Source organism: Trachurus trachurus (assembly GCF_905171665.1).
Source record: "Trachurus trachurus genome assembly, chromosome: 3".
Classification (NCBI taxonomy): Eukaryota; Metazoa; Chordata; class Actinopteri; order Carangiformes; family Carangidae; genus Trachurus; species Trachurus trachurus.
Genome location: NC_139893.1, coordinates 35,775,207 through 35,800,619, shown reverse-complemented (window position 1 = coordinate 35,800,619; position 25,413 = coordinate 35,775,207). Strand labels below are relative to the sequence as shown.

General features: G+C 42.5%; 1 protein-coding gene across 1 annotated transcript in view; it reads right to left on the bottom strand.

Annotated features, from left to right (window-relative positions):
• Positions 1–24,790, bottom strand: part of kcnq1.1 (potassium voltage-gated channel, KQT-like subfamily, member 1.1) — a gene marked incomplete at its 5' end in the record, with an annotated part of 43,633 nt that extends 18,843 nt beyond the window's left edge. Inside the window, 6 exons of the mRNA XM_083999184.1 lie at positions 829–969; positions 7,192–7,288; positions 8,408–8,486; positions 8,917–9,043; positions 16,782–16,872; positions 24,432–24,790. Coding sequence (XP_083855310.1) covers positions 829–969; positions 7,192–7,288; positions 8,408–8,486; positions 8,917–9,043; positions 16,782–16,872; positions 24,432–24,790 — 894 coding nt within the window. The remainder of the gene's footprint in view (positions 1–828; positions 970–7,191; positions 7,289–8,407; positions 8,487–8,916; positions 9,044–16,781; positions 16,873–24,431) is intronic.
• Positions 24,791–25,413: the final 623 nt, after the last annotated feature.

Genomic DNA, 25,413 nt, shown 5'->3' with positions numbered 1-25,413 from the left:
GTCACTCTGCTCTGCTGTAACCCGAGGAGAAAATTTTCCTTGTGGGATACAAGTGTTATCCAATGAGGAGAGAGAACGGCATGAAGGGCTGTGTGTGCAGCCAAGGGATGCGCGTGAATGTGGTGACGTAGCACGAGGACCAATTGATGCCTGACAAGGGCGGGGGCTGCTAACTCATGGTGCGTTCAAAGAAACTCGTACTTTGTGTTTTTCCTTCCTGTGAAGTCATACCAGTTCGATCTGGTACGAGTTCACGGGTCGGAAGTTACGAGTGGCCGTTATAGGGAACTTTCACAGACAACAGGATGGTAAAAACACGAGCTACGGGTTACCTGGAACGCTACTAGTCGTAGTTGTGACTTGAAGCTGTAACTTACGGTTTCAAAAGCCTGCCTTGAACGCAGCATTAGCCGAAACGGCCGTGAAGCTGATATCTGCTTTAAGCTAAGCTAGAAGTCACATGTCCATGGCTTGATATTTACCAGACATTAGAGTGAAATCAATAGATAGATCGATACTGTATTGATCCCACAGGAAATTCAGACACCCAGCAGCAAGTTAGAAGACAAACTGTACAAAACTTTAAAAAGTAGATTAAAGTATATTAATATATATATATGAAAAGAAAACTCTTCTGGCCAGGAGCAATAATGACAGGAACAACAGTTACTGGAACAAGTTTGACACACACACACACACACACACACACACACACACACACACACACACACACACACACACACACACACACACACACACACACGCACACGCATACTGTACACACACACACACACACACACACACACACACACACACACACCGACTTACCACCCCCCACCACAGAGCATCGGCGTAGTTTCCAAACTCGACGGAGCCGCTGCTGTTGACTGCATCTTTCTCTGCCAGGTAGACAAAGTACGAGGAGAAGATCAGGCTCAGGAAGCCGATGTATAACGTAGTGATGAGCTCCTGAAATTCACATGAATAAATGCATCACATACAGTATTTAACTCAGTAAACAACAACAGGGTCATTGGGTCACTTCAAAGAGCATAATAATATTGAATAGTACGTCTGCGTGGCCGTGTCTTGTCTAGTGTGGCTGCGTCTGCTGATGGCATGACATATGGATGTGAATATTCATGCACATGTGCGCTGGGTATGATGATTAAAATCTTCTTCTTTGACTATTGCTGCTGTCTCTGCTGTCTCCTATGTCATTCAACTACAGCTCTGTAACTTTAAACTCAGTATAGCTACTCATCATTTTGCTACGAAGATGTTAGACTTTAAGGATAAGGCTGAAATTATTCTCAGCTCACAATTCTTCAGTTTATTTTTTCTTTCCGACTTCCTCGCCCTGTCTGTGGCTCTCTGCCCCCAAGCTCATTTGATCCTACTGAAGACATAAATCTTTCAAAATGCATCACAAATATAGAGGTTCATTTTTTTTATTTTTAAAGGCTCAGAAATCAACAGCTGGACACAATGGGAACAGCTGATTATAGCTGTTGTCTGGCTTTTTAATTGGACGTTTATTACATAGACTGTATGTTTCATCCAGCCGTGGGCCTCGTTCTGTGAATTGTGTTTGTTCAAAACGAATATGCAAATCAGAGCATGTTTCATGTCTGAAATAAACAACATCAGAGCTCACATCCTTTCTGAGAAACTGAATTCTTCATCATACAACCTGTCATTTTGTGGCTAATTTTCACTAACTATTCTTTTAGAATGAATTCAAACGGATGACTCAGATTTTGATGACGAAAATGTCAAATGTCATTGTTAGTTAAAATGAGACAAAGGAAGAAAAAAAAATCACGGTTTTCCAAGGCTAAGATGAAAGCAAAATGACAAGAGATTTAGTGGAATAAAATCTGACTAAAAATAATGAGGATGAAATTGACTTTTAATCTCAGGACTAAGACTGCTTCTAAAACCAGCCGAGAAAATAACCACTCCATTATTTATACAGAGTGTGTGTTCCTTCTCTTACAACTGATGTGAAAGTGTGATTTAAAAAAAAAGAAAAAAATACTTCTCCACTTTTATGCCTTTTTTTTAATGTAGCTGCAAAGGAACCATACACGAGTTTAAACTGAAGCTAATGTTTATAATAATCACTAATCACTGCAGTGGTTTTTGACGGAATTCAGACAGGCATTAAATCATAAATTAATTTGAATCCCAGACCGTGAGTCTCTCTCCCCTTATATTCAAAATAACTATGAAGCATGTTATTGCAGACTCAATAAGGAGCCGTCTCTGATTTTCTCAGGAGGTCTAATTGGGCTTAGCTCTTATCCTGTCTGACTGTAATTGGACTACTGATTTGTGAAAGAGCTCTTTAAGTGAATGTTCTCTTCGCACTCACCTACTACGTGATTTAAGCTGTGTTTAACCACTCAGGCTGCAGGAGCACACAAATTGGCGTGGATTCCTTAAGAGCAAAATTCTTATTTGCTCCTCGGCCCAAAACTCTCCAAGCGCCGCGGAGGAGCAGCAGATTACCACAGCTATGATGTGGGAAAGAGCCGTATTTGCCTCCCTTGAAATAACATAATCTTGTCCTTATATTACCTCCACACACAGAAAGCACCTGTGGCCCATCACTCCCCCCAGCATCTGTTTGCATTTCTCCTTCACAACTTTGCACAAAAGTTTGGCATCATCATCTTTGGCAGTGAATGCGACAGCCTCTAAGACCTTCAACAGACATCACTGCTTGCAAACTATAGTTGTGTGATTCTCGGAAAATAACAGCTTTTTTGCCTTCAGGTACGCCTGTCCTTGATTCACTACCAGAGGTTTAGCACATGTGTTGCCGCTGCTGTGACCCTGCAAACACATTGAGGAGACGTGTGGCTCCCCATCTGCCAGCGAGTAGCAAGTGTGCAAATTGTGTTTACAAGCCACGAGCATAAGAATGCTACTCAGTGTGTGTATTTAAATGTTGTTACAGCACAAAGACCGGATTCCTGATTAGAGTTGGTGAAACTCTGTGGACTTTAAAAACTCCAGCTGTTGACACAGAATGGCTGCAGTTCCACGTGTCTGTGTGGGAGAGTGGATGAACCGTAACAGACCGTCACCAAGGAGCAAAACACTGGAGGCACAGTTCACCTGAGTCTGGATGCTTGTTGGCGCTCCGGCTGTAAACTGTACTGACTGTCCTATGAGCACACACTGTACTTCCCCTCAGGCCTGCTGGGACTGTACGGGGCCTTAATGGCTGTATGCTCTACAGCCAAAAGGAAAATGGAAGAGAGAACAACATGAACACGGGGTGTGCCACATTCAGGTCCGACTTCAACCCAACTAGTGTGGGATAGAAGTGGACGTTTTGAAGCCTCAAATAGACTGCACCCATGCTGACTTGTCATTCTCTATCTATCTTACTTGGTAGAAATATTATTCTAGTCGTGGTGGATACAGACTAAACAAGATAATTAAGGCAAGTGTGTTGAATAGACAAATTATGTATTTTTTTTATTTTTTATTTCTTTTTCTGACCTGTCCTTGTTTCCTCTGAAATTGAGGATAGTTTTGTCTCTTTATTGTTAGAATCATGCTGCCTTGCGCATGATTTTATTCATTTTGCAAGTCAGCCTGGAAACCATGGACCCAATCTTTCCCTCAACAAGGGAGCCAATCACAGAGGGGGCAGCAAGACGATGACGACACACTGAAGCGTTTTTTTTTTACTCATCGGATTTCCGTCGCTCTACATACATCATCGGGTATGATTGATAGGCCTACGATTGGCTATAAGCTATGTACAGACGCACTTGATAGACATACGTAGCGCCCAATAAACACATCTGGGCTTTCGCAAACCACGCCTCAAATACGAAAAAATGAACCGGTGGTTTCCAGACAGAATCTCAATCTACATTGAAATGAGGTCTGGTGATAGCCTGCAGGCTAGTTACCTCGCAAGTCAGAGGTCGGAGCTGGGAATTACGTCACACCCAAACTGACGGTATTCCAGTAAACAAGTCGGAAAACATGGACGCCTCCTGTTGTCAGGGTTCCTACACATTTGAAATTTCCAAATTCCATACTTTTTCCAGACCCTAATTTCCAGACTTCTCGTTAAAATATTCATATTATTTGTGATATTTGAGTAAATAGATGTGCATAATATAAAAAAAGCATGCAATTTATCATTTGTTTTCATTATTCTGAATGTGTATGCCATTATGCAACCAAATTTCCTGGAGATTGTAGCTAGGTACAATAGCGCATAGAAAATAATTAACCCAAATAACTTCAGATGAAACCAAACCCAGAGAAGTATTAAGAAAAATATATTTCCATATAATAGTTTCCATTTTCCATACTTTTCCAGACCTGGAAATGTATAAAATCAAATTCCATACTTTTCCATACTTTCCATATAGGAACCCTGTGTTGTTGTTGTTAGCCGTTATTAGCAATACCAGTTGAAAACAACGCATAGAACAGTATTTAAACCATGTCCACATAGACGTTGGACAGTACTACTGTACATGTACCACTTATTTAATTTCACAAAAACAAAACAGACGTGATAGTAAATAATACATTACGAGAGCTTTCACTACTGTTGATGTACGGCGCAGCCATTCTGGATGACATTTTTATGACGTTGTGGTCAAGTCGGGGTTGGTGAGGTTCGTCTCACTTTCCGAGTCGGATCTCAGACATCATCAGGGCGCGTTCCAGGTGAAATTTCCGAGTGGGAACTTGGAAAATCTGACTTCCCAGTACAACTGGAAGGCACCATAAGAATCATCTGTTTTTTCTTTGTTTCCCTGTTGTTTTCCCTGTCTGTCTTGTGTGTGTGTGTATGTGTATGTGCAGGCTAGATGTGCTGTGCGCTGGTCCTGGCTGTTCTCAATCAGACACATCTGTCTCACATCTTCCTCACCGACAGCCACCAAGCCAGCCACAATCTCTGCTTCCAGTCTCTGCCTGTTTGTTGCTCAGCCCGGTGTGGTGAAGCGTGTGGGCTCACCGTTTCTAGTGCTTTATTTGATCTGCTGGTGCCTTGTTTTTTGACCCGTCTCTCCGCCGCCCTCACTCTGCCGCCGTCCTCAGTTCAAGCCTCCAGCCTACCTCCACCGTTGTTTCAGTCACCTGTCTGGATAACTCACCGTCAGCCTGCCATGAACTGCCGCTCTATTCCAGCCCTACCCCCTTCGCCTTTTAGCCTCTGTGCCTTCAACCCTCTCTGGACTTCACCCTCATCCTGCCCTGCATGCTAGCCCATTACCTGCTCTGTCTTGCTTCATCCCTGGTATTAGTGTTTGTCTATAAAAGAGCAACTTTGAACTGATTTCCTCTGGTCAGAGTCTGCATTCTTGAGTTCTGATTCACATTTATAGCCCCTAAAAATACATCAAAAGATGAAATTCAAGAAGGAAAAACCACTGTAGTGTTTTGTTGGGAAGGGTTGCTAGCTTTTGAGGACCACTGGCCCAAACCTTTGCTACACTTCCCCTACCCTGCCTTCAAATGGTTCAATATCACAAAACGTGGAATTAAATTGCTCTGAAATTAAAAGTAAACAAGATTGTCTCTAGCTTAATGCATTTAACAGGTCTCACACCCGTATGCACATTCCACTCAATTAATAAAGACTGCATCATCTACTTTATTGCACGTGGTGATTGCTCAAGGGATGTGATGCTCTTACATGGGAAACAGCTATCATCATCAATCAGTATCTATGGTGACAGATGTTTTGCGGTCATGGATGCAAATGGTAAGTGCATCCGAAAATTTTTTAATGTGACCTGCCAAGGGAGATGCAAATTAGCTTAAAGCTATAATCTGGTACAGTGCATCAAATGGCAACATTTATGTTTGAACTGTACACTGTCCCTTTTAAATACATTAAAATTGAATTGAATTGAATTGAAATCCCAAAGTGCTTCAGCCACAAATGTTAAGGTGAATGGGAAGAACAGGAAAGATGTTCTCTATCCCGACTACAGAGGTGGTTAGTGCTGGCACTAACAATGTCATCACACCTGAGAGGCAGCCTAAATAAGCTTGTTTTCTTAAGTATTTATAGCAGTCACTTCATTACCAGGGCAAACCAGAAACAGAAACAGAATGACTGCTTAACTCATCCAAATGAACTATATCAATACTGAGTTTTATTCTGATGTTAACAGCTTTTCATTATTGGGCCATTACCGTGTGTGTCAGAGATACCTGATATTCTACTGCAAAATCACAGGTGGGCATAAAGATACATAAACTGTAAAATATGATGAGTCTCCGTTATCCCAGTTTCTGAAGAGCGGTTTTGAAACCCAGAGCGAGCTGTTCTGATGTCATCATCTTGACTTTGACTGAACTCCCTGCTATTTAAAAAGAAAAGAAAAGTAGAGCCGAGACTTCCTCCACCTGTTATTCAAATAGGCCTCACCATTAATTATGGATTACTTTAAGCCTTAATAGAATTCAGAGTTCACCCTCATGCAGGAGGAAACAGAAGTGTTTGACTTTTGGAGCCAGCCTCGTGTGGCCAAAAAAAGGAACTGCAGCGTTTGGTTTCATTTTCCGATCCGAGCATTATTTCATGCAGCTTACACCTCACAACGAATGGCTACTTACTTGGAAGGAATGGTTTTGGGAAAATGCGCCAGTGCCTCCCCTGCACTGACACTCGCTTTCTTTACAGCTGAGGTCAATGACTGTTGATGACGAGCAGCAGCCAGCAGTAATATAGTCATCAGCCAAGGCCAGTACAAGGAAGCACAGTGGGTGTTGCTGGATGAGCAACATCCCTGATGCTCTGCTCACCTTCATCACTCTCTCTTTTTACACAGACATTGCAGACAGCTCCTACGGCCTTGTGGGAATAATCACAGCCACCTCTGTGTCTCAGCTGAATGAGACCCCGGAGGAAGACACAGCCCTTTCTCGCTGAGTCCATAACCCTAAAAACCTAACCCATTACACAGTAGCGCTTTTCTCGTGGCTCTCTGCTGACTATTCTTTTATCCGTGTGATGTATTTCCATTTGAAGACACTCTCCCTCTGTACTGCATAGTAATGAAAAATAATGGCCTGCGCGATGAGGAGAGGCTGAAAATCCCCGGAGAGGGAGCTTCCAGCTTACTAATAATAATCAGAAGACCATATGGTCCTGGACCTGACATATAATGTGTGTTTAATGCTGTGTTTGTGTACCTGCCGATGGATGAAGACAACAGAGCCCAGGAGACGCCAGGTTCCTCCCTGCCGGTCAACGTGAAGCATACGCAGAATCTGCAGGAAACGAATCCCTCTGGAAAATAACAAACATGTGCTGGATGTTTCAGAGCAAATGGATGTTGACGAAAATGTACAACACTATAAAGAAGAAGAAAAAAAGAAAAAAAAATATATATATATACCAAAATGTCACAGCCATATGGGATTGTTTAAGATCTCATTCCAAAACCATTTACTGCTACAACTACCCGCTCCTCTGGGAGAGCTTTCCCCAAGATTCAGGGCCAGGCTGCACAGTTTGCTCCCATTCAGCCATTAGAGCATTTGTGAAGTCGGCCACTAATGTTGGACAATACAGCTTGGCCAGTTCATCTCAGTCATTAGATAGGATTTAGGTTAGCTCTGTGCGGGTCAGTGTTCATTGTTTTCCTCCAAATGGATCTGTCTTTATTCAGGAGGGTGTTGTCTTGTTGAAATGAGAGAGAGTCTTCAACAAACTGATGCTATAAATTTAGAGGCACTAAAAACCACTCACAATCTAACACAGTGGATCCCAACCTGTGGTACTGATTTGCAGTACCATAGAGGTACTGCAAATGGATTGATAAATGCTGCACAAAACAGTATAATATTGGTGAAAATATGTAATCATGAAAAAAATACTATTAATATATATGAAATGTTTAAAAATGAAATAATATTCAAACACATTTGAAAAAAGCAACATGATGATAATCCAATGGCAAGAATGTTTATGATGTCACTGGCTGGGCTGTTTTACCACCAACCTTGTTTACTTGTTAGCTTTCTCAGTGTCATTATAAGATTATGACCGTGGCAATAAGGGGAGTATCAAAATGAATTGTTGGTTAGCAACAGGAAGAATTCAAAGGAAAGGGAGTCACGAACCAGATGGTGAATCAACAATTCATCTCACAGTCAAACAGAAAAGAAAAATTGAGCTTCTCCTACTTCAGGGCCCGAATGTTCAATCATCATCATTAAAATAAAAAGTGCTTGGATGTGAGCTGCCAATTAGGCCATGAGCTGGAAAAGGGTGGGGACCACTGCTCTAGTGTTACAGTCACACTTAATTGGAACTATATGGGCCCCAAACACAAACCACGATCCCACAGGAACAAAGTGCACCGCCATCAAGAAGCTGGACACCTGCAGAAACACACATGCTTACCTTACTGCAGAGGTGGCAAACACTTGGCCTTTGGATCCCACTGACAGCACAACTATTGAGGCAACAACTACAATCAGGTCTGCAGAGATGGAGAAAATGGGGCTTCAAGTATGACTGTGGGATAAGCTTGCAGATGTTCAGTATATAGAGGTGTGGCAACTAGAGAGTGGAGATATAAAGTGGAAGGAAAGTGTTCTATTAAGAAATTATCACTGGTTTCATAAATTATTCTATAAATTAATTGGGGTGAGAAGGGCTGCAAATAATTCTAACACCAATATCCGTTTCAGAAAGTCCCAATTTTTGGAATAAAAACCAACCTGAAGGTAGAGGAAATATTGCAGTGACAGTTTTAATTTCATGCTGAATTTTCCTGAGCTATCTCGTTTTGGGTTGAGGCCCAGGATATTTTACAGATATTGTTTAAATAGTGTGTGTGGGCAGGCAGTGATAGGTCTCTTTGTGTGCATGTGTATGGATATGTGTGCATATAGGTGTTGTGCTCCCACCTATAATAGATATTGGCTTCCTGGCGAAGCGCAGTCGGCCCCAGATGCCAACATATTTACTGCGGCAGCCTGCTGACCAGAGGCGGACGAAATATTCCACGCCGAAGAACACCACAAGGAAGATTTCCTGTCAGAGGAGCAGAAGAACAAACGGAACAGACGAATGAAGGAGAACGACAGGTGGGGGAAACAGAAAGAAAAAAAACACAAACAAACATCAGGTGGTGTTGCAGGTTATTGGGTGCAACAACTCCTGAACATCTGCTCAGACTTCAGCAAAGTGCACATGCAAGCAGATATGGCTGAATTATAGATGCAACTGTTGCACGGCTGTTCTGCAGCTTCTCTCACACACCTGATCATGTCACTGCAACTTATTAGCAATTATTGATTTTCCTTCCACAGACACGCCATTTGTCACTGTTTAATTTGTACCACACCATTGATTAATTCCTTAATTCAGCTGCTAAATGCACACAATGACCTGGCTGACAGTTGAAGAATAGTGACTATGCCCCCTCACAAATCATTTTATATTATTTCTTTGGTGTTTGGTTTAAGTGGCACTTCACTGTTTTAACACATCAGAATATGAAACCTTTTGTGACTCTAATATATTGCCTCAAGATGTCCAACCCCTGCAGTCTGAGTGCTTCTGAGTGAGTGCCTAACATAAAAATTGTTATGTATCATAATTAGGGTGGACAAAGTGCACAGCTCCACTACCTGAGACAAATTAAATGTACTGATGATCAAATATTATTACAATATCAGTTAGAATACTGGAGTACTTGCACTACAGTTTTCAAAGTTAATTTTTTGTCAACACATTCTTTTATTTGTATGATATATTTAATGAACCCAAGATTTCTGAAACAACACACTGAATGCTAACACAAAGCTCATAAAATATGGTACAAAGCTGATAGAAATGTCCATACGCTTAAAAGTATATTTGCAACTACAAAAAATGTAACTTTGTCTCTAAAATTGGATAGAACATTTTTGTAGGCATAAGTTTGGTCGTGTGGTGAACACAGCAGGGAAGAAATCTTTAGCTATGGTTGAAATCCACCTAGTTACATAGTGCATGCTTAGAATATAAACTGCATAGGGCCTGAACAAATTGGTATGCCATTACTAAGTTGACTGTTTACACTGAATCATACAGCCAGTACTGCATTTTGTGACTCCCCAGTGACTGTGGTGGGGATATCAGGAGCCTCAGCCTCATAACCCGCCATCGTATTTTTAAAGAACCACAATGCAACATCAGGCAGTTCATTATGTCCACTATACTCACAGTGCATTCTCAGAAATTCTTGCTAATCTAGTCTACATTCAGGTATTTTATGTACACAAAATCCACATACTATGCATACCACCGACATACAATCTTTTGTTAATTTTAAACAAAAACTAGAGTGTAAAACTAACGCAAAGCCAGGCTAGCTATTTCCCCCACATATGCAGTCTTTGTGCTAAGCTAACTGGCTAGTGACAGTAGTGTCATATTTACCATATGACATCTGAATTAGTTTCCTAATCTTCTTCTCGTCTTCCTATTCTCTCCATAATTATTTCCAATTCATGTACCAATGAGTGACACAAGCCACAACAGCGTGTGTCCAATGCTACAACATGGAGCTCATACAATTACAGCTTCTCAATTAAAGCGTCTTTATTTCAATTCCATGCAAGTTTCCTCCAGTTCTCCTCGAGGACAAATGGATTTAAAAAATCAATTACAGCACACAATTACACCAACGTGTGGAAATTAATGAACTTGTGTGAATGAGAACGCAATTACCTCCACATGATTCTTGATAATTGACAAGCGCTTGCAAATGAAGGTGTCTGAAGGCAAATGAGTAGCCTTTCTTAGATTTTAAATAGTGACATGATCCGTCTGTAGTGAATGATGAGAGAAACAAACCCGAGGATTCAGGCTGAGAATGTAAAAGCAAGAGACGTGTTTCAGCTGGAAAATACTGGAGGTGTTGTTCGTCATTAGAGCCAAAGATTAAAACGTCAGTGAATAATAAAATAGCACATCTTATAAACTGAAAATTGGATTAATAATATGTTAAATTGTGCTCTTGGAAGCTAATATGTAAAATGTTGTTAATTGATGCACAGAGGATCGCTGCTTCAAGGCTGCAAATGGTCTACTTGAAAAAACAAAACATTAACAAACAGGAAGCGAAATCCAAACAGCTGTTTTTAATTATAGCTTCACATTTCATCCTTGACTCGGCAACAGCTTTTGACTGCATCAAATGATCTTCAACAGGAGATGGCATTTCCCCAGCCGTCATCAAGCACTTGTTGACTTAGACATTGGCTGGACCAATTTATACCACCAGACCACATTGTGTACGTCTTACGTCAGTGTGTTCTACACCTCGGAGGCACAAGAATGTGTCTATCTCCAAAAATGACCTTCCACGATCAAGCGTGATCTTTCACTGTGAAGGTTTAAAATCCCATCAGTGCTCCTCCAGATGTCTTTATAGGTTCACTTGATGTTGAGGAAATGACTCAGTCTGATTGGGTCAGAGAGGCCCTAAAAGAAGGGGGGTACAACTAATAGCAATGTAATCAAAATTGCGTTATGGCCAAGTATTTATGTTGGGTTACAAGACCAAACAAAAATCACTAATTTCAAATCTATAAATTGACAATGAGCATTCCAAATGAAATCACATATTAAAATATCTGCCCATATAATTGTAATCGGATGTTTGTTGCATATGATGCAGCCCTTCCTAGAACAATCTGAGCCAATCATACTGTAAAGTATAATCACTGCACTGGAAATCAACAGCTAATTGTTTTTAATCAAATTATTATGCTTTTTAGAACTTGACTCATATTTCTTATCTGTCTGTTATCGAATTGCCAACAACATCTTGTATTGTAGAGATAAAAATATAACTTATTCATTTCTGTAAATGAGACTTTGAAGCATCAACACAATGGGCCCTAGTTTCTTGGCGCAGCGCAGGTAGCGCAAGGTAGCGCAGCCGGTCTAATGCAAGTTTCGACCAGCGCAGCCTAGCGCAAAGTCAGATTGGAAGATTGGCAGATCGCGCTGCGCTGAGATAGGCGTGGCCGCGCAGCAGGGGGAGGCGTCACAGATTCAGCTTGGTGCAGTGGAAGTTTTGTGCGAAAATGTCCCGCCGAGGTTGCGCTGAAAGCTCGCCACCTCCAACCAGGTCTATTCTCAGCGCAGGGCGGAGCGCAGCAGGTGCAGTGGAAGTTTGGCTGACTGACCTGCAGTGCACACACGTCACCAAGACCTCACAGGCAGATTTACACAGTTCCAGACACATTTCAATGCAATAAATATCCACAATAACCACTATTTAATGCAACTAACGGAATCAACACGTGGATTTATATCTATATAGATTGTCCCGTCACATCTGACGTCAGATCAAAGCAGAGATCAAAGGCTGTCGGCACGCGTAATGGAAACTCCACCTGAATTAACACAGCAGGGACGAACTGGCACTGAAAAGCAGCTGTGGATGTCCCAAAAGCAGGACTGAGGGTGGATGACTGCATGTCGCTGCCGTGTTGAGATACGCACGTCGATACGCGTGTCGTTGTGATGATCGCTTTATTTATTTATTTACCGCATCACGCAGCCGTATTGAAAAACAAAACACAAATCATCATCTCTCTTAGTCCACCACAACAGCCTCGCTATCAGATAGTCAGTATATAGCCTATACTCAGCATCTCTATCACAGAAAAAAAGAGAAAAAAAGAGACGGACAGAGAGAGAGAGAGGAGGACAGAGAGAGAGAGAGAGAGAGAGAGAGAGAGAGAGAGAGAGAGAGAGAGAGAGAGAGAGAGAGAGAGAGAGAGAGAGCGTCCTTTACGCTGATTTCATCCCGCATGTTTGTTTATGTTGTGATTAGTGTACACCTCTCATCTGTCTTACACAGGGAATAATAAATTGAAATGAATAAATGTGAGTTTCTTCATTAGTTTATTAGTTGTTGTTTCTTAGGCTACACTGAGCACCGGTTCTCAGTGTATCAGATCAAACCTGGTTAAGGATGTTAGTAAACTCATTATTCGGCCACTCTGAGCTCGGACCTCCGGGGAAACAGCTGTTTCCTCCGGGGAGAGGTTCGGCCTCTGGCGTCGCTGTCTCCTCCGTCCATGTCAAAGTATAAAATGACAAACTTGCAGCGCGCATCGCCCGCCGCGCAGTTAAAGGTGAGGAGAGGAGCTCCTTTGATTGGTGAAGATCCGAATCGGCTGTGTTAATCCCACTTCTCCTCCTCCTGTCTCCCTCCCGCCCTCTCTCCTCCCCCTTTGCCGTTTGCGCCGGTGGGAGGGACGAGGGGCGGGCTTGCGCTGGTCTAAGTCGGACTGCGCTGTCCAGCAAACTTGCGAAATGGACCTGGACACGCCTAGTTGGCGTGGCGAAGCTGCGCTGAACTTAGACTTCACCTGGTCTAAGAAACTAGGGCCCAATGACTTCATCTGTAAACTGTGCTTGAGCTGCTGTGGCTGTTTGTTACAATACCTGGTACGTGTTCTCTCTCTGTTATGAAGAATGGGCACTGCAGATCGACTTGTATGTTCCAATACAAATAAGCATTAAAATATAACAATGTGAGTCTCCTCGTTTTGGAATTGAGGCTCCAATACCTTGTGATAGAGAAGGAAACTCCTAAAGAAATGAGCAGGTGGATGTTGTGTTGAATAATTTACAGCTTTGTTTTTTAAGGATTTGGTTCGAAATGATAGATTAATTAGACAACAATGCAAGTTATAATTTGAAGTATGAGATAAATATTATCCAGCTTTGTGTACCTAACCCCCTTTGTCTTCCTTATCTCCAGTTTCCCCACCTCCCATCCCTCCAGTTCCCCTCCTTCTCTGCTTCCTGTCCTCCTTTTCCCTCATTATGGGAACCACAGGGGGGACAATAAAACTAGGATACCTCATCTCGTCATTGCCCACCTCCACTGAGTCTCACTCCCCAAGTTCCTCTTGGCAACATCTTTCCATCTAAAAGCCATCATTGATCCCCTTTCAACCCTCTCTTCATCCCCTTGTACTTAACCCTCACTTCATCCCACCATCCAATCTTAAACGCTGTCTTCAACCCTCATCCATCCTCTCTTTCCAATAATGTGATTTGCATTGGTTAATGACTCAGTGGTATCTGTTGAAAATTCAAGTTTAAAAAAAAAAGTCATGCAGAATTAAAAACAAAATGTACAAGTACTTTTAATAGTTCACAGTCAATTTGACCCGTGAAGCAAACAAATACATTTGAGAATGTGAATCCTTTGGGCGAGCTGCCAAGCATCTGGCCGTAGACACTACTACAAACACTGTGAGCCAGTGCTGCAGCTTCACATAGGGAGCACAGTGGTCTTGTTAACCTTGAGTGTGCAGGAAGAAAGAACGAAGACAAAGGAGATACTACTGTGTTTGGGGGAGGCGAGAGAATGAAAGAGTGGCAGGGTCAGAGCAAATCTCTAAACTGGAGAGCACAAAGTACAAAACAGTCCCCAAGGGACGGAGGACGGGAAGGATGAATGTTTGAGATTTTGGTTGGTTTAGTAGCATGGCAGTTATTAATTATTCATTATCTGTGTAGAAGAGAAGAATAAGAAGATTAAATATCTCCAGAGAGTGAATTTAAGGCAGAAAAAACATCTTGCCATGAAATATAGGTTCCATCGGTGCAGTGGGTTTGATACCGAAATTCAGATTTTTCTTTTCAATTGATCCGCCTCACACACAGGAGCCACTCCGTTTCGTAAAAACGCGGCAATAAACCGAAAGGATTTGAGATTCCGACGTGCCAGCTCGTGCAACGCCGTGACCCTTTCATCCCATTATCCTCACGCCAAGGTGAACATGTCACATGTGGCATGCTCCAGTCCTCCTCCAAGAAAATCCTTGAGTCCTTTTTTGTCCTTTCTTGAGGGGTTTTCTTTTATCTGAGCTTGAGTGACTCGCCCATCGCCTTAACAGTTCCTGCGTTCAGCAGCTGGTGTCTTGGGGTTAAGTTTATCCATTTACTATTGATTTTAGACGAGCCGCCTTCGCCCTCTCAGGCCAGCGGGAAACCCTGAAATTGTTTGCAGGGGGAAAGAAACGCCTATGTACTTCCAAACAAACTGTCTTTAAATTGTTTCTTGTGAGGCAGCGGTGAGGTCAATCAAAGCATGAAATTGCTTTTGAAACAAGAGAACTGAAGTTTGATATTAGTCGTTTTAAGCAACGTCTTCGTCTTGGAGCTGATTGCTGCAGCAGCACCTTGAAGAAGATAGTCAAACTGTGATGGAAATTACTGTAATTACACATCCGTAATTACTTGCAAATGAATGATTTGACCTTCATCGTCAATGTCTATTAATTGCATTGTTTTATGAGCATTGTTAGCGTTTGATTAATCAAATGAGTTGTTTGACATGGAAAGGGAGCAAAATCCTTCTGTAACTACTGAAAACATTGCAAATTGAGAAAGTGGAAGGAAGGATCAGATGAGGAGACAGCCGAGGGAGAGAGGGCTACAGGCTGCATCTTCAGTGTCAACAGTGCCGCTGTGATAGGAAACTCCTGAGATTAAGATTCTCTCAAACCTTAATCACTCTGCTTGTGTCTTTTGGAGCCCTGAGGTTCATGGACCACTGGTCAGGATCATTAAGGGTACACTCTGGAGCTCTCTTGTTTACATTCAGTGGTTGTTGCCCAAACACATTTATGCACCCTGATAGGCAAACAAATACATGGAATGCATCCTGCTTTATAAAATATCTATTAAGCTGTTGGTTTGATTTTTTTCATTTTTTATTATTCTGAAAGCTGCCTTATTTACTCTGGCTTATTTATTTTCTTCTTATTCTGCTGCACTGCCACCCCTGAACTGCATGAAAGTGTTGTCATTGCTTTCATTCAGAAGAGCAGAGCTGGACAGTTATGCATCAAAAACACGAGGCAGGAACACAAGATATTCCATGTGAGCACAACACTAATTCATATAATCTTTAAAAGAGCATATGATGGGTCTTGGAGCTGGCATTAAAGCTGTTTGTCTCTTTTCTTTAAACTCTCTCCCTATCTGTTGCCAGGATCACTTTCAGAGTCCTTCAGTCTGCCTTCAGCCTTACTGGCATATGGTCACACCTGCATTTGAAGCAGATCCACTTTCAGAGGCTAAATAAATCCACACTGGTGAATATTAACTTGAGAATTCACATCAAAGACCGAACTGTCTTGGTGGTGCAGATCTTTTATGGAACAGAGACCCAGAGACCAAAAAAAGGGAAAAAGCTATGATATTATAATCCCAGTCTTCTGCAGTATAAACTGCTTCACAATAGAAATGCAGCTGGAAATGTCAGCAGGCATGCAGCTAACCATTAAATGCTGATATCTGGTTTAACATACAGTATGTAGGTACACTGCATCAACGTCCAATACCAACATCAGTTTGATGTAAAATACTGACGACAGCTGACATTAATATTTTGTTAGTATTCGTAGGGGGGGGTTAAGTAACCACCACATTAGTCACTGATGCTTTTATCCAAAGCGACACATGAGTGAAGGACACCTCAGCGCAATGCCAGACCTTGAGTAAGAACTAAGTAGTACATCCATTCAACAAGTGAAAGGATGTAGTGTAAAGAGAAATGAGTGAGTCTTATTATTGAAGACAGAGACTGACTTCCCTGTTCTGTTTGCGATTCACAATCTCCAAACCCTGCTCTCATCTCTAATGGGTCAGCTACAGCTTTATTAGAGGTATAGGTCCAAAGTGGCAACACAATTAGTGTATTATGATTCATTCCAGGTTAGAGTTTGGTTAAATAAACACTCACCACCCAGAAAAGTGTTGTGTGAGCCAGGTCCTGGTACTGCTGAATGGTAGAGAGGACACTCAGGATCAGACAGGCCAGAACTATGAGAAACCTGTTGGAGGAAAAAAAAACAGCAGGTCTACCTTAGTCTTGATTAAGATGTGTGTTTATTTCATTTATTCTCATTTTGTCCAGTTAAATAATAATGTCCAACTAGCTCTGGTTATGTCACCGACAAACATCAAATCTTGGAAATCAAAGCTTTTGCACATTCTGTCATCAGTCAAGTCACGTAAACTCAGATCTCCCTTCTGCACTTTTTAGCGTTGCACTTCATATTTATGTCAACACTTTACACTCTGATTTATACAGAAATACATCAACTTTGGTGTCTGGTTTTGGAGTCTTAAGCCTCTGAACAACTTCGGGGGGGGAAAAAAAGAAGTTTCAAGCCAGCATAACATTACTTTATATTTTTGTCATGAAAAGTATCTGAGTGAATTTAAGCAAACATTCAAGGACAGCCCTCAGGAGGAAATGCTGTGAACCTTTTGAACTCCAGCATATGAATGCAAAGTGCATGATAAACTTGTCAAATAACGAGCTTGCAGGTTCACACACACACACACACACACACACACACACACACACACACACACACACACACACAACAAACATGAAATTGCTCTTTAACATTCTCCTTATTCCTCCCTCAAGGTCACAAGTGTTTCCGCTGCAGCAACAATCAGACGTTTGTAACTCTTCGACCTACTTTGGAAAAATATATTTAATTTCTTTGAGATCTGGGTTCAAGCTGTGACGACGTTCCAAGAACATAAATCACACACTCTCATGTGACCTTGATTTTTCTTTTTCTATTGAATGTTTTAAACAGAATTACAATACATTTAGCAACCAGCAGGATTTGATGAATCTTTGTATGACCCTGCTTTTGTTATCTGGTTCAGAACAGTAATTTGGACCAAATGCCAAGTGGTGACAACCAATATGTCTTTGTGACCAATTTTCACAGCTGTTCATAAAAGTCAGAGAAGCCTTTAATTTGAAGGCAGTGGAGGAAGATGGGAGAGCAGAGCTGACTGCAGTGAGTCACTCTCAAAAACTCGTAACCTTGTTCACATCTACTTCCAAGCCAGGAACAGCCTCAGTTCCTGTTTTTATTTTTGTTACAGCAGCGCTGCCTCTGCTGTAAGCAAGTCGATGCTGGAGTCACTGCATGCTTTCGCACTGTTCTGACTGTCTGCCTGTTAGAGGGACATCTTAGACAATTAGGAAGAAATGCACATGAATATGTTGCCGCTGGGGTGCAGACAAACAAGAGGGAAGAGATATGGTGGTGAAGGGCACAGCCTCTGAATGGATCCACGTGACGCCGGCAGAACAAACGTACATGGGGGGCACAGGAAAGGTTGTTTCCTGTTTAGATACACTTTAACCCTGCTGCCGGTGCTCATTTCAAAGCCCAGTAAAGGGAGAGAGGAGCACCACTATCACATGTGATACTGTATGAATCTGACATGTTTGGATATTTTGCACCTGGGGAAAGTTGGTATGGAAATGTAAGTTCTATACTTTGCAAAAGAAAACTCTAAGATCTTAAAATGCTTGTTCTTTAGTCAAAATAAAATATATCCGATTGGCATAAAAGTGGGTTATAAGTTGTGCTTTTGAATCGACTATGTAGGACTAGAGGGAAAATAGAGATACAGCATGACAAGCTAACAGCATGTAGACCCAAATCACAGTTGGTTTACATCTTTAAGCCAGAGGCCATTAGGCTGCTTTAAATGTGGAGACTGACTCTTCAGCCACTCGCAGCTCTGTGAGGCTATAGCCTTAGTGCTGCTTTGGGGTAAATGCTAAAGTCAGCGTGCTATGGTGCTCGCGGCAGCAGTGCCGACATGCTGACGTGCTTGTTTACCAAGTTCATGTTTCGGAAACTAGCCTGTTAACATTTGCTAATTAGCATTAAACACAAGGTACAGCTGAGGGTGATGGGAAATGTCTCGGTCAAAGGGATCACCAGAGTTATTAAAATAAATCCTAGAAGAGTATCTGAAGAAGATTTCATACACTCATGTGTAAAGGCATCTGTTAGCATCCCTCAGGGTGATGCTAAAGCAGAGGTCAGGGGATCACTTAGTTAAAGTTACCCCGAGAAGTTTGCTTTTGGTTATAAAAGAATCTCATATTAATGTGGATGAAGAATCTACATTACCCACACTTGTCCATTTTTGATAAATATATTGTTTTGTCCTATAGTTATTTTGATATTACTATTTACTCGCCCAGCATTTCCTAGTTTTGGTTTCCTGGATGCTGCCCAGCGGGTCATGGGAATAACGCCGCCGGATCGCTAGTTGGCATCGCTTATGGTCGGAATTACAATGGTATCTGATCGTCTTTGAACCCCCGACTTTCATTCTTGATGAATGAAAACATTCTTGGCAAATGCCTTCGCTTTGGCTCATGGGAAATGTAGTGTGAAAACACTTCACTTTCCGAAACTCCTCGTAGTCCCTTTAATAGGATCCATGCATGTTGGTACAAAATACAGAATTGAGAATATTGACTTGCTAGTACTTCCTGAAAATTCAGGGGGGCATCAAAGTTATTACCTCTACTGTCATCATTAAAGAAAAAAACAACAACAAAGCAGCTGTAATGAATCACTGTCTTGTTCCTATACGAGCAGACTTGATGGAAACTATGTGCAGGAGGGGGGAGTTATAGTTTCCAATCTGTGTTTGCACCATGGAGGCCCTTATCACTACACGCTACAGCCTGAGTTTATTGAACACCGGCCAGGAATCCAAAACACCCCACCCCCCTCCCATGCCATCACCACCCCCGGCTTTGAACCAACACATACAAAGACACACGGACGCGAATGTGCACGGCACACATACTACACGTAGATAAAAGACACAGGGGAGACCTGCTTGGGGAAGATGGGCCCGGTTGTGCAAAGCAGCTAACAAAGCAGCTGGTCCTGTCTGAAAGAACAGAACAAGCAGACAATAGAACACATAATGACTGTGAAGTGCGGTACCTGTGCCTTCTGCAGAACGACATCAAAACGAATACGGTCTGCTGCCTCGTGCAAATAGGCGCAAATTTGTCTGGTAACAAGAGCAGGGCAAGAGGAAAAATGCTGGCGGGCTAGGACGCGGCGTAATTGATAAAAAATCTTGTGTTCAAATATGACAGAGGCAGTTTAAAAGAGGATCAAAAGAAACACAAATGAACAGCAAACTTTCCAAACCAAACACTCCGGTATGCTAATGGGTGTAATTTGTCAGTGGAGCTCTGCTTAAATTATTTCAGGGCTTTTGAAATGCCAGTAAACATCACACAATCGCTATGCTGAGCGCAGACTTCTCCCTCACTTTTAATCCATCTGAGACCGAACCGAGCCGTCAGTCCCTCACTGCTAACTGCACCTTCGCATTTCACTTGCTTTACTTCCAGGCCTATAGATAATACGGGCTCCGTATCACTGTCTGGCTCTCGTGGGCTTGGTGTAGCAACAGACAAAATAATAAATTGGCTCAGCTACATAGGCACCACTGAACTCTAAACAAAAGCTCAAAGCATCGCTCCTATCTATTATTGATGGACAAACTCGGTTGCAGTCTGTTGTGCACTGAGTGTGGAGACAAAGTAGAGTTTTAGTGGTGACGCTGCTGACCGAACATCCAGCTTGGAACAACAGTCATATTTTTTCATTCTCCCTGTTAGAGTGGCCTAAACAATGTTAAAACAGAATAAAACACCAAAGGCAATGCAGCAAAAAAACTAAAAACTAAAAAAGGTTAGGGTGAGCACGATGTAACTCATTATAGGAGCCTTTGTCAGGACCTGAGCCAAAACCTTGGCTTGTAATGGCTCAGAGATAAAAACCTGGTAAATAATCAGTGACCTTGCCTCTGTGCTTCCATTAAGAATCTGAGCTCCTGTGTTTTGTAAAATAAAGTCAAAAGAAAGACTTTGAGTGAGTGAGGCCCCCACATAGAGAACTGAAGGCAGAAAAGATGAAAGCGACGATTTCTTATAAAGGCTCAAAAAACAAACGGCTCAAGTAAAATAAATCTCTCTAAAATTGAAAAGGATACTAACACATGAACCTTCAGCCTGTGTGCTGTATCATTAAAAATGGTGTCTGCATTGACTTCCTCCAGCTGGATACTGTTTGACAGAATAAACTAGTGTGAAAAACACTTTTGTGATTTTCTCCCAACTCTCCGGGGTCGACAGATCTGAAACCAGCATATGAGACGGATCTGCGCTGCCCCAGACTAAAATATAACATCCATTGTTAAAAGTATGATGCATTGTAGACAAAAAACAAGTAAGTGTTGTCTTCAACCAGCAGAAAATAATAAAAACAACATGGATAAATGTTCTCTTTTTCAGAAAGTGTGGGCTTCAAAACTACATAAAGCCATTATGTCTACCATGTTGTTTTTCACTGAGATACCCTATCTCTTCTTTACCATAACAATAGGCTACTCTGCCTACAGTGTCTGTAAGCATACTGATACTGTACCACCACACACACACAGTGACATACATATGCATGTGCAAATACACACACACAAGTGCACCTCTGATAAAGCCCCAGACCGCTCTGACGTACGAGTTCTGGGTCAGTGATAAGGCAGTGCTTGTTCGTAACTGCTTTTCTCCCACTTAAACATTTGCAAAACAAGCTACTGAGCTGACCCCACAAACCTGGTGGATGTTTAGACATCCCAGTAACGTGCTTTTACAGCAAACACCTGTGGGTGTCATTGGCCTCAGAGAATATGCTGCCAGACACGATGCAAACAGAACTACTAACTTTGGATGTATAGCTTAACGCCGCGGGGCAGGTTTCATAAATATGCTGTTGGTTTCTGGATTTGCATTGTTTGTCAAATAAAGCTATGATCATCATACATGTACGCTTCAGCCCGGCAAATACTGGCTCTGCCTCTAGCTCATGTCAGTCAGAGCCTACTGAACAGACAAATTCAATACTGCACTGCCTTACCAGGTACCAGCTCCTGGCCGCCCCCAGCAAGCACACTTGAAGATCACCTTTGTTCACTTTATGCTGTGTATAATATGTGTGTGTGTGTGTGTGTGTGTGTGTGTGTGTGTGTGTGTGTGTGTGTGTGTGTGTGTGTGTGTGTGTGCTCAGTCAGCCATTAGCTGACTTTCACACTGATGGGAAAAGTATAAGTTATATTTCTAAAGGGTTTGCAGTGCCATTGTCACAGACAGTCAGGGGCGGGTCTTCCATGGTGGCACAGGGGGGCACCTGCACCCCCTGCAATCTGATTGGCCACCCTGTGTGCCCCCCCCCCCCCCAATGGTCATTGACTTGTGGCAATGTCAATCACTGTGTAAAGCTCTTTACCACTGCTATGTTCACTGTAAAGAGTCATAAGCACAAACTTCTGACTAAGGCTCAACTCTGTACAGCGAACATTCTGTGTAGGAAATAAAGAAAATTGTGTAAGATTGTTATTGTTCTCAATTTCACCAACTGCTTGTTCTGGTTATTCTGTATACACTGACTCTTACACAAAACACTGAGATGTTTATTGTACAGAGCTGAGCTTGATTATTGATTGGTTATCATTTTAATACTGACAAGTGGAAAATGGAAAGGTCATAGCCATCTTCCTTACAAGGTGAAAGATTCAATGTGGCCAAAAGCAAGATGAAGACATACTGTAAACAGTGTGTAACTGTACAATATAAATATTCAAGAGAGCGGCCAATGGCAGCCTTCATTCCCCCCCCCCCCCCCCCCCCCCCAGATTCACTATTGTTACCCCTTGTGCCCCCCACCAGAAAATACTCTGGACCCGCCCCTGCAGACAGTTTTAGAGTTTGTGGTCACTGTGTTGAGTATTGATTACCAATGGAGGAGCTGCTAACATCGCGTCCTGCTCAGGGCGGCTGGACGCGGGGCAGCTCCTGTCATGGCAGACTAATGCTAACCGTAACCAGAAGTTTAAAATCTGGGGCAAACAGGGCTATAGCGTCTGTCTGGAGCTGAGCAAATAAACAAACATCAGAGCTGAGTGTGACAGGCTGAAAACCTTGTCAGTCGAGGCAAAGACAACCTCAAAACACATGTTGTTTCATCCAAAACAACATAGGGAAATTTCCAAATTATCACACACCACACAGATTAAGGCTGTGGTTTACACACACACACACGAAAAAGAAAACATTGATTTAGTATTTTAAGAAACACTTTGTGGTGTTTCCTGCCATTTCAGGAACTCTGAGGTTTCTTGGATCCAGCATGTAATGGCTATTACAGTAAAATCAAAGCATCTCAGCTTACTGGATTTCCCCTGCTGTGCAGTCAAATAATATAATATTCAAACATTTTTTACCCCCCCTGTAATGATAACAGCCACCGGCTCCCCTATTAATATGTATTGTGCCGTTATTCTTGGTGATGTTCTAATGTGTTTAAGCTGCACTCTGTTGGCCCGAGCTCCCTTTGAGTCACTGAGACTCTAACCTGCCCCGACAGCCTGCCTGTCCCCTCCGACACTGCAGGGTCACAGGGTGGCAGAGCCGCAGAGGACTGCTACCTCCTCCATAGCACACACACACACACACACACACACACACACACACACACACACACACACACACACACACACACACACACACACACACACACACACACACATACTGCCAAGTTTAGCTGCCTGCTATCAGTGCCAGCAAAGTGGGGACAGACAGCACACATGGGGGTGAGCTGGAGGATCACATCCCACATTCCTCAACCTCTGTGTGAACAGTCCAGTCTGGATCTATTGAACTGTCAGTTTCCTGGATATGAGTTATACTTAGAGGGGTACAAAAAAAAAACAGGTCACAGCCACACTGTATCTGTTGGCATTACATCAGTGGGGTGTTGAGACGTAGATCATAGGTAACAACATTTCATTCTAAGAAAGTTCAGATTTTCAAACCACCTAACAAAACTGTCACATCAGTTTTGGATGGTGAATCACAATCTGACATTTTCATTTAGCCGACTTAATGCCCCACGCACACACACAGGTTGTGTGTTCATTACTTGCTATATTATTTGTATTTCATTTTCCTGCAGTCAGGTAGACATACCTGTCACACTGTCAGCAGGGAAAACACACTGAAACATTTCTTGTCAGGTCGAATTAGCCTAAATGTTCTGTTGTTTTAGACTTGTGAATACAGAGCAGAAACCTCTGCATGTGCTTCTGCATTCATACTGTTATGCAAAATGAAATGCTAAATGGTGCAAAAGGAAATTGTCTCTGAGATGATATATGTGTATTATATTCATATAGTGCTCCTTTGAGTACTTATTTTGTCTGAAATTCTGCTGTCTATGATGAATTGTATGGTATTCTTTAATCTGCTGTGGCTGGACTAAAATATCCTTATAATATTCCTACAGGGACCTCCAGTTGAGCAGTGATATCTGCGCAGCATCTTTCTAAAATTCACAGGATTAACAGTTCTTTGTAGCGAGGGCTTCCGTGGCTCTACATGCGCAATTAGCTCCCTGTTTAATTAGGATCTTAGAGTTGCAATTATGCCCTTGAATACCCCGTGGATCTGGGTGATTATGAAAATAAAAACACTCACACTGTGAAGTGATACACGAAGCATTTCCAGCCAGACGGCCTTTCCAGAAAGTTATACACGCGTCCTTGGATGTAGGCGCGGGTGAGGACTGGTCGGACCCCGGTGCTGTACACCGACATCCGCATAGACATCCGTGGGTGAGATAAATACGGGTGGAGTTGAACAGGGGGGACCTCGGTGCGGGTGTTACCGTCCGTTGGCATTTTGTCGTTTTCGGAAAAAGTGTCGTTGCCCACTTGTGTCCCCGGTTCAGGCGCGCTGAACGTGGTTTCCGACAGCTCCAAATCCGGTGGTCTCTTTCCACGTGCCACACCAGAAGACCTCCGTGTGTTCCCCTGACAGGGCGCGAGGTTAGACATTACAGCTTCCCCCCGTCACTCCTCCAACTTTTTTCACAGTTTGTTATTCGGTGACTCTCTCAAACGGACAAATGTTCGCTCATGTGCGCTCACCTCCTGGTGCGCGCCTGCTCGCGCCAGGGCGCATAAACTCTGTTATTAATGTCCTAGATCACCAGGATGGTGTTTCTTTAATTTAACTTTACAGCTCTCTGGGCTGTTGAGGTTATGGCGAGTCTCAGCCCTGAATGAGTATCCCCTGCCTCTCTCAGAGCACTTATCAGACTGGAGAGCTGCGGGCGCCAGGCGGTGCGCTGTCAGTCGCCAGCTGTTCAGACGTTTTACTGTTTTACAAAACTGCTTGAAAGCGATCAAACCATTAATATTCACACAAAATCCAAATTTGGAACATTTTTGCAAATGACGTGCAAACACAAATGTCATGAAGCTGTCAGTGAGTGAGCAATGTTTTATTTTTTCCCCACAGCTTTGGCGTTATATTTAGTGAAGTTGTGGTTCTGTCACTGTCAGAAATTGATACACACGTGAAAGCTGGGAAACACAATGCAAGAAACAAAGCAGAAAGCAAAGCACTCATATATCCCAAGGTTACCACTGAATCGTGTTGCAATATCATCTAAAGC